The 17,091-nt window shown below is 33.6% G+C and overlaps 1 protein-coding gene across 7 annotated transcripts in view; it reads right to left on the bottom strand.

Moving 5' to 3' along the window:
- Positions 1-15,478, bottom strand: part of LOC121778106 (receptor-like protein 35) — a 38,083-nt gene extending 22,605 nt beyond the window's left edge. The window contains exons 1-10 of one of the 7 annotated variants that reach the window (XM_042175392.1): positions 14,693-15,476; positions 13,652-13,723; positions 13,343-13,486; positions 12,526-12,597; positions 11,332-11,403; positions 10,757-10,828; positions 9,619-9,690; positions 8,561-8,704; positions 7,614-7,685; positions 5,661-7,225 (exon numbers count right to left, since the gene is read on the bottom strand). In XM_042175392.1, coding sequence (XP_042031326.1) covers positions 5,784-7,225; positions 7,614-7,685; positions 8,561-8,704; positions 9,619-9,690; positions 10,757-10,828; positions 11,332-11,403; positions 12,526-12,597; positions 13,343-13,486; positions 13,652-13,723; positions 14,693-15,404 — 2,874 coding nt within the window. In that variant the 5' untranslated portion in view covers positions 15,405-15,476 and the 3' untranslated portion in view covers positions 5,661-5,783. Of the gene's footprint in view, positions 1-5,660; positions 7,226-7,613; positions 7,686-8,560; positions 8,705-9,618; positions 9,691-10,756; positions 10,829-11,331; positions 11,404-12,525; positions 12,598-13,342; positions 13,487-13,651; positions 13,737-13,803; positions 14,054-14,692 lie in introns of those variants that run through there. The other 6 variants (XM_042175397.1, XM_042175398.1, XM_042175393.1 and 3 more) reach the window with 6 other exon arrangements.
- Positions 15,479-17,091: the final 1,613 nt, after the last annotated feature.

Genomic DNA, 17,091 nt, shown 5'->3' with positions numbered 1-17,091 from the left:
TGACCTGAATGATGAAATTGACAAATTTAAGTGCAAAATTTATAAAAATCCTGAAATTATATAAAACTAGTAGTTAACACGCAATGAATTTTGAAAATCGAGATCAAGACAGAGTCATAATACAAATTAGGGTGCGTTTGGAACACAGAATTGGAATTGAATTGGATGGTATTGAATTAGAATTCAATTCCAAATCCTATGTTGATAAAATGAAGTAATTGATATGGAATTGAATTTGAAGAATTTATGCATACACACTATATACAAAATACACTCACACTCACATTACACAAAATACACACACTACACGCATTACACACATTTCACATACTTCACACATTCCACACACTTCACACATTTCACACACTTCATGCACTACACACACTACACATATTTCACATACTTCACACACTACACGCATTTCACACATTTCACACACTACATGCATTTCACACACTTCACACTACACACATTTCACACATAACACACACTACACACATTTCTCACACTTCAATATTTCACATATATTTTTTTTAAATTGGAGTTCGAGATACATTCGGCAAGCGATCTAGCCCGACACAGCCCCTCGTGGCTCGAGTACTTTCTTTAGCTTCCCTCCTGACGAGTTCGGGCGTGCACACTAACACACAGCCCTCCTCCGACGGTTTCGGGCGTGCACACTAACACACAGCCCTCCTCCGGCGAGTTTAGCCTCGGTAGACTCCCACCACCCTCAGACGCGTCCAGGCTCGAAAGCTTGCCAAGCCCTGTAAAGGCCCACAGGGGAAATTAATCCCAAGTTGCACCTTCCAGGATTCGAACTCAAGACCTTCTGGATGGTGCCATATCCTTGCCATCCTTCTCAACCACTTGAGCTAGAAGGCTTGGATTTCAATATTTCACATATTTCAAGCATCCAATTTTAGGATTAGGACAATTCGGTTCGGATAAAAAAAATCTAAAAACAAAAAAAAATCCTAAAATTGGATTTCAAGCATCCAATTTTAGGATTTTTTTTTGTTTTTAGATTTTTTTTATCCGAACCGAATTGTATCGAAAAATTTAAATTTTCAAAAATTTAAACTGAACTAACCAAAAAACTAAAAAACTGAACCAAATTTGAAGTTTCAGTTTGTGAATAGTATGTGTATTTTGTGTAAAATGCGTGTAGTGTATATTTTGTGTGAAATGTGTGTAGTATGCGTAGTGTGTGAATTGTGTGGATTGTGTGTAGTGTGTAAAATGTGTGTAGTGTGTGTAGTGCATGAAATGTGTGTAGTGTGTGAAGTGCGTGAGATGTGTGTAGTGTGTGTAGTGTGTGAAGTGCGTGAAATGTGTGTAGTGTATGAAGTGTTTGAAATGTGTGTAGTGTGTGTAGTGTGTAAAGTGCATGAAATGTGTGTAGTGTGTGTAGTGTGTGAAGTGTGTGAGATGTGTGAAATGTGTGTAGTGTGCGTAGTGTGTGAAATGTGTATAGTGCGTGAAGTGTGTGTAGTGTGTATTGTGTGTAGTGCGTGTAGTGTGTGAAATATTTGTATTGTGTGAAGTGCGTGAAATGTGTGTAGTGTATGAAGTGTGTGAAATGTGTGTGAAATGTACGTAGTGCGTGTAGTGTGTGAAATACGTGAAATGTGTGTAGTGTATGAAATGTGTGAAATGTGTGTAGTGTATGAAATGTGTGTAGTGCGTGAAGTGTGTGTAGTGTGTGAAATGTGTGTAGTGTGTGTAGTGTGTGAAATGTGTGTAGTGTGTGTAGTGCGTGAAGTTTGTGAAATGTGTGTAGTGTGTGAAATATGTGAAGTGTGTGTTGTGGATATATAGTGAATTTATCTAATTTTATTACTATTTGGAATTCAAATTTTCTATTTTTGATATGGAATTCAAATTGTGGAATTGGAATGCAATTCAATTCCAAATCCAAATATTTTTATGGTGCCAAAGATGGATTTGGAATTAAAGACTCCAATTCCAACTTCACATCTCCAATTCCATGCTCCCAAACACACCCTTAAAGTTTTACAATTTATTCGACGAATTGGAATTCAGTTGCGAGAAGTGATTACTACTTCCTCCGTATCGGATAAAATGACATATTTCTTAATCGACATGAGATTTAGAAGTTATTGTTTAATATGGTTTACTGGAAATAAAAAGAGTGATCTAAGTAGTCCATTCGTTTCTTGTTAATAGAGACGCTTCTTTTCGGCACGAAGTTTAAAAATAATGTGCTTAGTGGATAGTAAATAAAGTAAGAGAGATGAAGAGAGAATAAAGTAAGAGAGATGAGTACTTTTTATCAAAAATAGAAATGAATCAATTAACTTGAAACTTCCTAAAATAGTAAATAAAGAGAGAGAATTAAATATTAAATAAAGAGAGAATTAAATATTTAATTGGAGAAGAAAAAGGTGGTTGATTATATTAATTAGACAAAAAGAATTATTAAAAAAAATGTATCTTATTCGTCGGTGCAAACAAAATTGGAAAGTGTTATGTTAATTTAGACAGAAGTGTACAACTTTAGTTATCCTAAAATCCAAATACTGATAAAATCATACTCCCTCCGTCTCATGTCCACTTTTCCGATTTATTTTGTCCCATTTAAGATGTCCACTTTTTATATTTAAAATATCTCTCTCTTCAATTTTCTCATTAAAATATTTAATTACTTTTTCCTCTACTTTATACCAAACAATTATTCAACCTAAAATTCCATATTATTTATTCTCATCTCAAGTGGACGGAAAGAGTACGCACCTGTCAAGTTATTAGAGCATCTACAATGGCGCCTAGCGCACCGCCTAGCCGAGCGCCGGCGCTAGGCGGTCGCTAGGCGAACCATTGGAGGAGTCGAAAACCGCTGAGCGGTTTTTCGGAAATCAATTTCACCTAGCGCTAGGCGGTCAAAATCCGCTAGGCTATGCGTTGGGCGATCCGCTCGGCTCCATTGCAGCGCCCGGATAGCCCAGCGGATTTTTATTTTTTATTTTTAATTTCGAAACACTCTATATACGCGATTTGCACTTCATTTTCATTCGACGGAGGCGAGGGAGCCGGCGAGTGATTTTTTTTAAGTAATGTATTTTTTGCGATTTTGAATGTAATTTTTTTTATTAATGTACTTTTTTAAAATTTTTGTACTTTTTTTAATTTATTGTACTTTAAAAAAAAATTAAAACAGTATTATTAATGTTTCCCGTATATGTCTCGTAAATTAAATTCCGTATATTGTGTTATTATTGATGTGGCAATTGATGTGGCTGTGCTATTTATGATATGGCTAGGCTATGGCCGGACTATTTCTGATGTGGCAGGAGGATTTTTAGTATTGATGATGTGACAGGAGGAGTTTGTGGCTAGGCTATGGCTGAGCTATTGGTGGACTATAACCACTGTGGATGCTCTTATAATACAGAGAGAGATATTTCAAGGATGTAAGCTTCCAATCTCCTTTGGTATGCCACCTGTCATTTGTCATGGAATAGCAGTGTGTGCAATTAATTACACCCATGACAACTTCGGCAGTTTCAACACATAACTACCGAGGATGTGCGATTAAATTGAAAGTTTGACCAAATAATATTCCCTCGCTCGGTATGCAATAGAGGCGATTCTTTTTGCACAGAATTTTAACAACAAATTGTTTTAACAGAGTGAAGTAAATGATAATAAAATAGAAAAGAAAAAAAGATGAAAAAACAATAAGCTAAGAGCAAGTAAAATAAAAGAGAAGAAATATATTATTTTTTGTAAAAAAAAGAAAATAACTCGACTAAAGTGGACAATGCAAAAAGAAATACAACTCAACTACATAGGGATAAAGAAAGTATTAAAATAAAACTGATCAATAATTCCATGTTTTTGTTCACCTGTTAAATTGTTGTCGTATAGATACAAGTGTTGGAGGTTGATTAAACTGCCAAAATTTGTGGGTATGCTTCCAGACAGTATATTGCCATTGAGGTATATGAAGTCCAACCGTGAAACGTTGAAAACAGATGCTGGAATATTTCCTATCAAAATATAGAAAAATGATGTTAAAAAAAATAGTTAAACTAGTGTGAAAGCTTGAATTATAGATTAATATAGTTACCTTGGAGATCGTTATCATGTAGAGATAAAACTGTAAGCATACTAAGATTTCCAACTTCGGTTGGTATGTTTCCACTGAACATATTCATGGACAAGCCCAGCTTCTGCATCTCACTACACTTATATATACTCCTTGGAATATTTCCATATATATGATTCTCTCTAAGAATTAATATCTTCAGTTTCGGAGTATTGTTGCACATATCACTTGGGAGCGCGCCCGTTAGGTTGTTAGACCTCAGATCAATATATTCCAATACAGACATGTTTGTAAGGATAACTCCAGGTATTTCTCCACTGAAGTTGTTGGATGATGCGCGTAGATGCTTCAAACGTCGTAGTTTAGACAGCTCAGTAGGTAAGACGCCAGTGAAGTTGTTGGAGCTGATATCCAAGGACTGGAGAAACGTTAGGTTTCCGAGATGTGGGGAGAGGTTTCCGTGGAGGGAAAAGTTTGAGAGATTGAGGGCTGTGACCCTGTGGTGTTTGATGCCACAGGAGACACCGGCCCAAACACAGATAGATGTGTTGGTGAGCCAGCTGTTGGTCAACGCGCCATGTGTGTCGACAGTGATGGCTCTTTTAAAAGCAAGAAGAGCATCTCGATCAGTGGTGGAATCGGTCAGTGGTGCAGATGAGATGAGGGTAAAGAGCATGTTTACTGTGACTAAAATCATGAGTGAAAAGTGAAACAAGAAAGAGGTCTCCATAAAAGTGGTGGTAAATTGCAATTTGGTTTTGTTAATGATGATGAGGGTATATGTAAAGTAATAAGTTAACATATCAAACAAGATTTCCTAATCAAATTTTAAGGGGGTGTAGTGATAATATTGCATATCCTATTGAGAAAAAAAATGCATGCAAATTCAAAATAGATCTGATTTTATGTAAATAAATAGTTTCTCTCTCTCCGAAATTGTTCATAGTGGAAAAAAAGGAAAGTTCATAGTATTATATTTGGGAGAGTCTACCAACTTTGAACTTGCAATGCAAAAAATTGTAGTGTCGAATAAGATCATTTATTGATAATTGACAATATATTTTAATTTGGACGGTTAGTCATTGTTTATGTCGTATGTTTGTACTCTTGCAATTTGTATCAACTATATATATTGTTTTATTAGAGACCATTTCAATACGAAGATGAATGAAATATAAAGTTACTTCTACTTTATTTAAAATGGAGAAAAAAACAAAACTTGACTTTCCATGTATTGTAAGTAACGTATTATACTGTGTTGTGTTGTGTATTTATTCTATTAGAACGGAAATATTAATTCTTTTTATTAATTGTGGAAACTTTTTTAACAGTAGACTTTTCGCTGGACATTTTGTAATATTCCAGGAATGATGTTGACGAGGCTATTCATTATATTGTCGTTTTTAACCAGTACAAACTACAAATATGGAGCTGATAATAAGAATAAATTTTATTCTCTCATGTTTAGGCACATGAACAATCAAAATTTGAGGATGAAGACTAAGGTTTCAAGATACACTGAAATTTTCTTTCATAAAAAAAATAGTGAAAAATACGAAATTTAAAGAGGAATTGTTTGTATACCAAATTGTAAAATAAAAAGCATCATTCATGAATATTCAACACAGTATGTATAGAAAGTTGAACATAACATGCAAATAAATGTGAGAAAACAACAGCAACCATAATTATATATTGAAGCTGAACCTTCTTATCCTCTTCGACTTCTCATCTTTATCTTAATCCTGTAAAATTTGTAGATCCATTCCACCAACCATTTAGGCCTTCCATACCCAAAAATCAGACAACCCACAATACCACCAATTACAAATCCACATCCATAACCAGAAACAACCGCCTGCCAACAGAATCCCTCTAGAATACCATAATCTTGATCACCTTCTTCCAACATCACTGAGGGCAAAGGCTCTTCGCATTTCCGTGATAAAGGAAATCCACATAGTCCAGAATTCCCAACATATGATGTATTTTCAAATGTGGGAAACTGGCCACTGGATTGAGGTATCATCCCTGAAAGATTATTCATGGACAGGTTTATCGCCGAAAGAAATTTGAGCTTTGTTAGCTCTGTTGGAATTTCCCCTTCCAATCGATTTGAAGACAGGTCCAACGACTCGAGTTCTGTAATGTTTCCAAGAGATGCAGGTATACCTCCTGTGAGGCAATTGTGAGATAGATTCAAGTATATCAAGTAATTCAAATTTCCTAAGGAACTTGGGATACTGCCTGAGAATCTGTTGGATGACATGTCAATTGCTGTCAAGGTTATCAAAATTCCCTTATATTCTAGATCGGAACCTTTCACTGTTAATGTAGATGAATACCCATAAGCTTCTATCGGAATTGTAATCGGAATCAGATTCGGAAACCCATATTCTCCTGGATGAATCTCTTGTACATCAATCAACCCTTTGAAATTCCTCAGATATTCTTGGGGCAGATTGCCAATGAATGCATTATGGGATATATCAAAAACTTGCAACTTGGGGAATGGAAGACTAGCATTGGAAGTGTGAGAAGAAATGGTACCACTAAAGTTGTTGGATCTCAATATCAGGACGCGCAGACCAGTGAGATTTCCGGTCCAAACTGGAAAGGTGTCTTGTATATTGTTATTTCCAATATCAAGAATCTGCAGTCTTCGACAATTTGAAAGGGATTGGGGTAATGATCCTGCCAACTTATTACCATTCAAGCTGAGTGACTTAAGCTTACAAACCACTGGAAATGTAGTTGGGATGAATCCTATGAGTTGATTTTTGGACAAATCCAAAACCTGCAAATTCCTCAAATTTCCAATTTCAGGAGGAATTATACCTCTGATGCTGCAGTTAGATGCTGCAAAGGTGGAAAGAGATTTAGGCAAGTTCCCAATGGAAGCTGGAAGGATACCGTTTATCATTGGATTGTTACTAATATCCAAGCTAAATAAAATTAAGCAGTTTGCTAAACCAGAGAGAAACTCCAATTCTTGATTTGGTGATTTAACCCCAGTCAGATTATTGTCACTTAGACCAAGGAATAGCAGATATCTTAGGTTACCGAAGTCGGGGATAAGGCCAGAGAATGAATTGCTGCCCAAGTATATATCCATAAGATGAGAAGCATTGGTGATAGAGGTTGGAATTTCGCCTGTGAGTGTGAGTCTGTTATAAAAACATCGAGATAGAGTGTGGACAGTAATAATAAAAGTTTGAATATGGTAGATATGACCGAAATAATTTAAGTGATAGCGCATTTTACTTTTTGGGATATCTCACTCTAAACAACACATTTCTTAAAATAGAACTATGACTCTCTACTTTTTCTCACTCATACTTTTTCCTCTCTCCACTTAACTATAAATAACATTACATAAAATTTCGTGCCAAAAAATAATGCACTGCTTAAAGTGGGGCGAATGGAAGGATTTGAAAGACATTATGGCGTTAAGATTTCCAAGGTTTAGCCAAAGATTAGTTCAGGATCCCACTACTAGTAGTTACCAGAACATGTGCAAAATTTACCTATATAAACATACCTTTCAACTTATTGTTTGCCAAATTCAGTGTTCCTAGCTTAGTGAGATTACCAACTTGGTTGGGTATGGAACCTGAGATGAATATGTATTAGATAGGCTTACACATGAATTCTTGCGGAATTTATAAAACAGAGAACATCGAATCTTGAATAAATTTTAAAGTCCATTACAGTTTCTTCGAGATCATTGCAACGCCAAGATCCAAAATCAGGAACATGCCAAGTAGTTGTAATTAATATGCAATGTAATATTTACGATGTACAAATTTAGCAAGGTACAGGCCTAACAGTGAAGGGCGGTCAAACTTACTTACAAAACTTTATTTAAGTGCTGAAATTGCATGAAAGAAGTCAACTTTAAGATTCAAACTTAACAACGAAAATATTGAAGAGATATAAATTCCGAATATAAATTTATGTTTAAGAAATAGATTAATTGTGGCTAACATTTTATGATTAAATAAGACAAATTTGAAATGGATTGTGGAGAGTGATTAATACAGCTCGATCATTTTGACCTGTTATAAAGATAGAGTTGTGATATATGCAAAACTCAATCTTATTGCAGAACCACACCCGGATGTCATTTTTAGACAATACAGAGGTCAGGTCATTCTTAGTATGTTTTTAGGTCATGATAGTAAACATGACCTAAAATGATCTAAAAATGACATCCGTATTCTTCAAATCCGGATTTTATAAAATGACCTAAACAAACTAACAATGTTTAACAATGATATAAAACAAACTAACAATGACGGGTTCAATAGTTTGACACAAAAAATTAGTTATCCTATTCATACTTATATCTCGGCAATAAATTAGGAAAGTTTAACATCATTTCATCACAAAATTAATAAGACAGTTGTCTGAAAAGAGTATAATTTAAAATTACAGAATTTATTCCGGGCCAAAAGAGTACTACTAGATATAAGTTACTACTCGTACCAGTTAAGTTGTTGCCGCCGAGTGACAATTCTTGGAGGTTGAGTAAATTGTCCAAATTTGTGGGTATACTTCCAGATATAGAATTGCCATTGAGGTATATGGATTCCAACGAGGAAACGTTGAAGATAGAAGAAGGAATATTTCCTATCAAAAAATGAATTCTTGAAGGACTAATAAAACAGAGAACAATCAATCATGAATAGATAGTAAATTTCATTACAACTATTAAAAATCCAACTCCAGCATATGCCAAATAGTGGTTGGATAGATTTAGATACATAAACTTTTGGAATGTTAGAATTAGATTTGGTGAATTGTAGAAAACTATCTACTTCTAGTGATTCGGGACCAAAGGAATAATAGATATTTAAATCCAAATTGTAGTAACTATGAATATTTACAATGTACAAAGTTTATAAATATACCCCGCAACCACAAACTTATTGAGCAAGATCAAATCCTAATAGTAAAGACATGTCAAAGTTACTTAAAAAAAATTATTAAAATGCTGAAATTGTATGAAAAAAAATCAATTTGAGATACAAAATTAATTAGGAAAATATTGAAGAGATATAGAGTTTCGAATACACTTTTATGTTTAAGATTGATTTACCATATGTGGGAATTAGACTAATTGTGATAGACATTTTAGAATTAAATTAGACGATTTGAATTGGATTTGTAGAAAGTGATTAATACTCCCCCTTTCCATAGAAATAGAATACATTTTCTTTTTCGTTTCCAATAAAAAAATCAATATCCATAACAAATTTTTTTCTTTTCTCTTTTACTACTTTATTATTTAAGTCTCCCATCATCCACTATATGATTTCAAGTATTTTTTTTGTTCTTTCTTGTTTTATCAATTATGGATTAAAATGTGTGTCTAAGTGACTTATTTCTACAAAGAAAATTACTCTATAACGCATTGACTTTAATTATTATGAAATCAAAATGAAGTCATACCTATATCACTCTATTAAAATCTGAGGAAAGTAGTGATGAAGTCATACCTGTCAATCTATTAAAGTCTAGGGAAAGTAGTGATGAAGTCATACCTGTCAATCTATTAAAGTCTAGGGACAGACGAGTTAATGATGTAAGATGTCCAATCTCCTTCGGTATGACACCTATCAATTTGTCGTATAAGAGAAGCATGTACAATTAATTATACCCATATCATACGCTTAGAAACAACTTTGGCAATTAAATGTTTGTTTGTATCCTGTTTGTTTGGTAGGATACATGCGATAACATTTACTTCCTCCCTCTAGGAGTTTCGTTTTTCTATTTCGGTCCGTTTATGAATAAAAGTTCTGGTTTATTTTTATTATAAATAGTATTTAAGCCTCACATTCCAATAACTCATTACATTCACATTTCTTTAAAATTAATATATATATAAGTATAACTCATATTCTACTAATTTTTTTACCCATTTTTCTTAATATTTTTAAAATTTTATGCCGAAAACTAAGAGTGTCCACAATGGTGGCCCTTGAGGGCCACCAAAGTTGGCCAGGCCACCAAATGTGGCTCTCCATGGCCCTCCACAATGGTTAAAACCCAAAAACAACATGGGCCACGAAATGTGGCCCTCTCCAAAATAAAAATTAATTTTTTTGTTTGTTTAATGATATTTTTTAATTTAACTACAATAAATTTAATTAGACTAATAATTTGGAAAATAAACATAATTTAATAAAAAAAAATTAAAGACAAATTTTTGTCGTATTATAGATAGAGGAAAATTATACAACGAAATTTTTTTAAAAAACACTACAAAAAAGATGGGAAGATGGGAAGTTGCCGTATCCCGAGTCTCCATATCCCGGGAAATCACCATCTCCACCTTCCATTTTTTATAGGATTAAAATTAGGGTTTTGAAGGGTATAAAATGGAGTGGGAAGAAATGGAAATGGAAGTGTAATATTTATAAAAGATTTTTCGAAAAAAAAAAAATTCCGGTGGCCGAGCCACCAAATTGCGGCTCTCTGCAGTGGTGGGCCGCGGCTCTCTCTCGGCCCTCGGCTCTCAGCCACACTTCGTGGCTCTCTGTAGTGGGGGCCGCGCACCCGAGCCACCATCCGCGGCTCCCCCACTATAGACACTCTAATAAGACTCATATTCGCAGATGGAGAGTGTAATCTATTGCAATCTAGGGGAACTAGTGGAGAGTAGTGATGAAGTCATACCTGTCAATCTATTAAAGTTTAGGGACAATTGAGTTAATGATGTAAGATGTCCAATCTCCTTCGGAATGACACCTATCAATTTGTCAGACCATTAGCAAAGAAGCGCGTTATGCATTTTCTTTTATTTGAATATTTAAATAACTATAAAAATTCAGAAAATTTTTAATTCATTTATAAAAATTAATACATTACAATACGAATTAAAAATTAATACATTTATAAAAATTAATACATTTATTAAAAATCTTCATTTCAATCACACAACATAATCATCTTAATAACTCGAAGAAGCAAATTCTCATTTCACCGAATTCTACTTTTTAATCATAAATTATCATTTTTTATAACATTATCATCTTAATAAATGTATAAAACAATTTAGTTTTCAAGATATCTCAACTAGTGTTTGTAGTCTAACGGTTAGGATTATTGCCTTCTAAACAATAGACCCAGGTTCGACCCAAAATGATAAAAGTGAAATAGGTCAAATTATTTGGGACGACCTAAAATAGAAAACTGTGTCAAATTATGTTGGAAGGGAGTACAATCTAGGGAAAATAGTTATGAAGTCATACCTGTCAATCTATTAAAGTCTAGGGACAGACGAGTTAATGATGTAAGATGTCCAATCTCCTTCGGTATGACACCTATCAATTTGTCGTATAAGAAAAGCATGTACAATTAATTATATCCGTATCATAAGCTTAAAAACAACTTTGGCAGTTTAGTGCTAGTTTGGTAATACATGTGATAACATATGATAGCTTAGCGTGAGATGATTTATCTTAAAATGAGATGATTTATCTTAAAATGAGATGATTCGCTTATATATGTGAGAAGACATGTTCTATATTTATTTTTTGTTAATTAAATTTACTTTTTAATATAATTAATGATTTTAGCATAATGCAAAATTTAACAATAGCAAATTTGTTAAATTGTGTAAAATATTAAAAATTCTAAATTGTCGAAATCCTACAAATACTGATAAATTACAATAATTATTGTAAAAGCCATAATTATTTCCATAAAAAAGTAAAAATTATGATATTATTTCTTTTACTTTACTATCTTTTATCTCTCTTACTTTATTCTTTTTTCTACTTTATTTTACTTTATTTAACTCACAAAACACAACTTTCTTAAATCCCCGTGCCGAAAAGAAACGACTCAAGTAACATGGGACGGAGGGAGTATAAGATAAGATGTAATATATAGAGGTTTTGAAAAATGAAGCACTTACCGTATAAAAAAAATATCGAAATACCGCATCAATTTACCGTACTGAAAAAATATAGACTTTTTGGTACACCCCTCTGTCCCAGCTAATTAGCTGACACACTTTCCTTTTTAAATATTCCCGACCAAGATGACACATATCTATTTTTGATAACTTTCTATCTCCAATTAAATATTCATCTCTCTTTCACTCTCCATTTAATATCGTTGATGAGTTAATAACTTTAGTTTCCTTAAGTTTGAATATGGAAAAAGGGATGAGTATACATCCAATCGTTGAATGATGCAAATAAAACTCAAGGTCCGGTAGATTATCAAGATTCTTCGGCAATCCAGCTACTGGAAAGTTATAATTCAATTTAATGAGTTGTTTTTGTATATTTCAAGTCATCCTTTTTGTAACATTAGTCAAAGTTCAAGCCATGAAATATAGTACTATCAATTAGTATTTAAAAGATGAGAAAATTTTGTTACATTTATTATGAATAAGTCATGTAATAAACCAGTAATGTACAAGTTTATAAACATACCAGCCAACCGATTTCCACTAAGTTCCAGCTTTAGTAGTGAAGTGAGGTTCCCGATTTGTCTTGGTATGTGTCCTAAATAAATAAATTAAGTTACTGAAAAAATATAGAGCCGTACACAAATTTAAGTTTAAGATACATTTAAAGTATATACTAGAACCACACTAATTGTGACATATTTAGGATTAAATTAGACAAATACAGATTGGGTTGTGGAAAGTGATTAGGTCAACATAACAGCTTATTAAGTTTAGTTTTTTTGATATTGAAATAGTAATCATATTATAACTAAATACGGTTTTATAAAGCTACGGCACTTGTCAGTATAGGGGTGTGTGCAATTAATCACATCCATATGTAGAAACAACTTGATCCGTTTGAAGATTTATAAGGTTATTACTATTAGGCATTCCTTTGATCTTATTATCTTAGCAATAAATTGGAAGTTTAACATCATTCATTTAGGCCCAAAAGAGTATCCTTCAGTGTCCCACTAAAAATGAAACATTTTCTTTTTTGGATTGTCCCATTAAAAATGAAACGTTTCCTAAACTGATAGTAATAAAACCATCTCTATTTTTCCCTTCATCTTACTTTACTATCTTTTCATTAACTTAAAGAACAACACTGCATAAAACCCCGTACCGAAAACCAAATGTTTCATATTTATTGGGACAGAGATAATACTATATATTAGTATAAAATTTTATATCAAAAGCTATCAATCTTAATGTGTAGGACCAAAAGCTTTTTTAAGCAAATGTAGATAACCAGTTATGAACTAGGGACAAATGAGTACTAGATAAGTTGTTCCACTCACCTGTTAAGTTATCCATGGTAAGATCCAGTGTTTGGAGGTTTCGTAAATTGTCCAAATTTGTGGGTATGCTTCCAGATAGATTATTGCGGGAGAGGTGCATGAATTCCAATGAGGAAAGGTCGAAGAGAGAATACGGAATATTTCCTATCAAAATAAGACAAATAAGGTTAATTAAAATTGTTAAATCAATGTGAAGGCTCCTTGAAATAGTTAAATCAAGGGGTTAAAAACACAATAAATGTAGCACTGTTTATTAGAAATATGAACTGTAATGCAATAGACTAACTATGTACGAGTTTATAAATATACCTGCCAACTTATTAGAAGCAAGATCCAACCCTAATAGTGATGAGAGGTTCCCGATTTGTCTTGGTATGTCACCTAAAATTACAAACTTACAAAATTTTATAAAAAATGCAGAAATTATGTGAAAGAATCCTCAACTCATCAAATAATAGTACATGAGAAAAAAAGAAACAATGCGTCATCGGTGATGCAAACAATAGGCTCAATATCTTCAAAATATTTCTGCATCTTTAATTTTTCCTCTTAGGTAATCTGGGTTGTCCAATTTAGGTTAATAAGGGCGGATTTGCCGAGACACAGCGGCGGCAGATTTATAGAGAGTGACGGTGTAGGTGGATTTGGAGAGAGAGAGAGAGAGAGTTAGAAGGAAGAGAGCAGGAGAGTTAGGAGAGTGACGGCGATGGCAAATGATTTGCAGAGAGTTGGGAGAGAAGGAGAGCAGCGGGACAAAATAATTACTCCCTCCGTCCCCCAAAATTCGTCACCATTTGACCCGGCACGGGTTTTAAGAAATATAGTAGAAAGTGGGTTGAAAAAGTTGGTGGCATGTGTGTCCTACTTTTATATATTAGTTTTATAATAAAATGTGAGTGTGAATGAGTTATTGAAATGTAGGGTCCACTACCAAAAATGGTAAAAGTGAAAGATGACAAATTTTTAGGGACGGACGAAAAAGGAAATAGGTGACAAATTTTCAGGGACGAAGGGAGTATAATATAATTAGAAGAGAAAAAATATGATGTGTAAAATCTAAAATTACTTTTAATTTTATAAATATTTTTATACCGAAACAACCTCGTCTTTGTGTAGATAAGCATTTTGATTTGACAAACCAACATAGTTTGGGCTGACTAGATTATCCGACAGCTACATGGGAATAACATTTGGCCAGAATTGTTTATTACAGGAAATCTCAAAATATAATAAAGTTCATGAATTTTACAACAAGTTTTAAGATAGTGGAAAAACCAAATTTCGTAATCAATTGTCCCAGTTATTAACACAAAACTCGAAATTAAGAAACTTGTCTTAAAATATAGTTACCTTGGAGATCGTTATAAGATATAGATAAATACGTAAGCATACTAAGATTCCCGACTTGAGTTGGTATGTTTCCATTGAACATATTCCTCGACAGCTTCAACTCCTCCATCTTGCTGCACTTATATATATTCCTTGGAATTTTTCCATATATTTGATTGATACTGAGAAATAATCTCTTCAGTTTTGGAGTATTATTGCATATATCACTTGGGAGCTCGCCTGATAGCTTGTTATACCTTAGATCAATGTCTTCCAATGAAGACATGTTTGTAAGGATACCTCTCGGTACTTCTCCAGTGAAGTTGTTAGATGTCGCGTTTACATGCTTCAGACGATGTAGTTTAGACAGCTCAGTAGGTAAGACGCCTGTGAAGTTGTTGGAGCTGACGTCCAAGGTCTGGAGAAAGGTTAGATTTCCGAGATGTGGAGTGAGCTTTCCGTGGAGGGCGAAGTTGGAGAGGTTGAGGGCCGTGACCCTGTGGTGTTTGACGCCACAGGTGACACCGGCCCATTCACAAATGGAAGAGTTGGTGAGCCAGCTGTTGCTCAACACACCATTTGTGTCGACAGTGATGGCATTTTTGAACTCAAGTAGAGCATCTTGATCGGTGGTGGAATCGGTTAGTGTTGCAGATAAGGTGAGGGTGAAGAAGATGTTTAAAGTAGTTATTAAAAGCATGAGTGAAAAAGGAAGTAAGAAAGAGGTCTCCATGAAATTGGTAGTAAATTGCAATTAACTTTGTTCAGGATGATGATGGAGTTTTAAAGTAAGAAGAGTATTAAATAGTACTAGTAAGTATTCGAAAGCTAAATGAAATGATGAATATAATATTCATTTTCAAGTTGCATCATCTAACAAGATTTCCATATTTTAGTGTTTACCATTTCTCAAATAATCTATTAATCATACCCACAATTTAACTCGAATAGATGCATCATGTATGTAATCAAATAATTGAGTGTTCATAAATATCCAGAAAAAATATCAGGCAATTACCCAAAATGCATGGAATTAATTATGTCCACATAATATACAAAAACTTAACATGAATATAGATTTAATTGTCCTACAAAAAAACTTAACGTGAATGTAGACCCAATGAAAAATAAAAAAAAACAACACATGGACTTAGGTCCACATATTAAATGCATGGCCACAAAAATACTAAGAATAGTTCCACGTATAGAGAAACTGTCTATTGCTTCTTGAAATATATATCAGATAGTACAAAAACAGAAGTTGAACTTAGGTCCACCACTTGCATGGATTCATCTAAGTTTTCCTACGGACATGAAAATATAATTATTTTGATACCATCTGGTTTTTATATAGTTATATATAATTACACCTTGGATATATTCGAGGATAGTTTGATACAAACTATGGAATCATTTTATCCCCCTATTATACAATTTTTAAAATGTCTGAAAAAAGAAGAAGAAGAATGACTAAGAGCTGTAAACTAATTACATGTATTTCAAAATATATGTATGGAATTAGTTCCTTTATGAATTCAACGTAGAATTTTCGTATCAACGAACATGAAAAAGATTAGCATTCTACAAATTTTTTATTTCGATGATTCCGAAGCTTATAGAATAAGTCATATATATATATATCGAGAGCAACCCAGTCCATATAAAAAAAGTTTAATCCTAAGAAGCCTAGTGACTTGGCTAGTTGGACTGCTCACTTTAAGGCCCAGAAATATCGGGCTAAAGTAGATTTTATTTCATTATAATTTGAATTAATTTACAATTATCAATTTAAAGTGGGCCTCATAATCCACTAACATAATTCCATTACCTTTTTCTCTCCATCTCTCCTACTTTACCAATTTTTTTCTCCATCTCTCTTACTCTACCAAATTATCCATTAAAACCCGTACCGTTTAAAATGTCCCTATTTTTAAAAAACGTCGGGAGTAGAAGATACTCCAAAGCTATTAATGAAAAGGAATGGTACTAAATAATCAAGAAAGTCTTGCAAATCCAATCATCCTACTTAACAAAATATAGTGCAAAGCTATTAATGAATCATGAAAGTCTAGCAAATCTCATCATCCTTGATCTGCCCTTTCTCCATGAACCTCTTGTTGATTCGACGGACGGATGGGATGGTTGCGGACAAATAATTCATTCTTGGTGATTTACCACCTCGAATCGATATCACAACACAACATGCTGACATATGATGTGACGATAGAAGTGATTCATGTCGATTAACATTATGAACTACAACGAGATCATAGACAATAACTCAAAACTATGGTGTGTGTCGGATTGACACAATAAAGTTAAACCTGAACACTAAAACAACAAAGACACCTTAGAACCCAAAATCTACACAACAAAGAAACCGTAGACACGAACACACGAATGTAGACTAAAATTCTGAA

The sequence above is a fragment of the Salvia splendens genome, chromosome 19, assembly GCF_004379255.2.
Source record: "Salvia splendens isolate huo1 chromosome 19, SspV2, whole genome shotgun sequence".
In the NCBI taxonomy this organism is placed as follows: Eukaryota; Viridiplantae; Streptophyta; class Magnoliopsida; order Lamiales; family Lamiaceae; genus Salvia; species Salvia splendens.
This window is presented reverse-complemented; position numbering and strand designations above follow the sequence as displayed.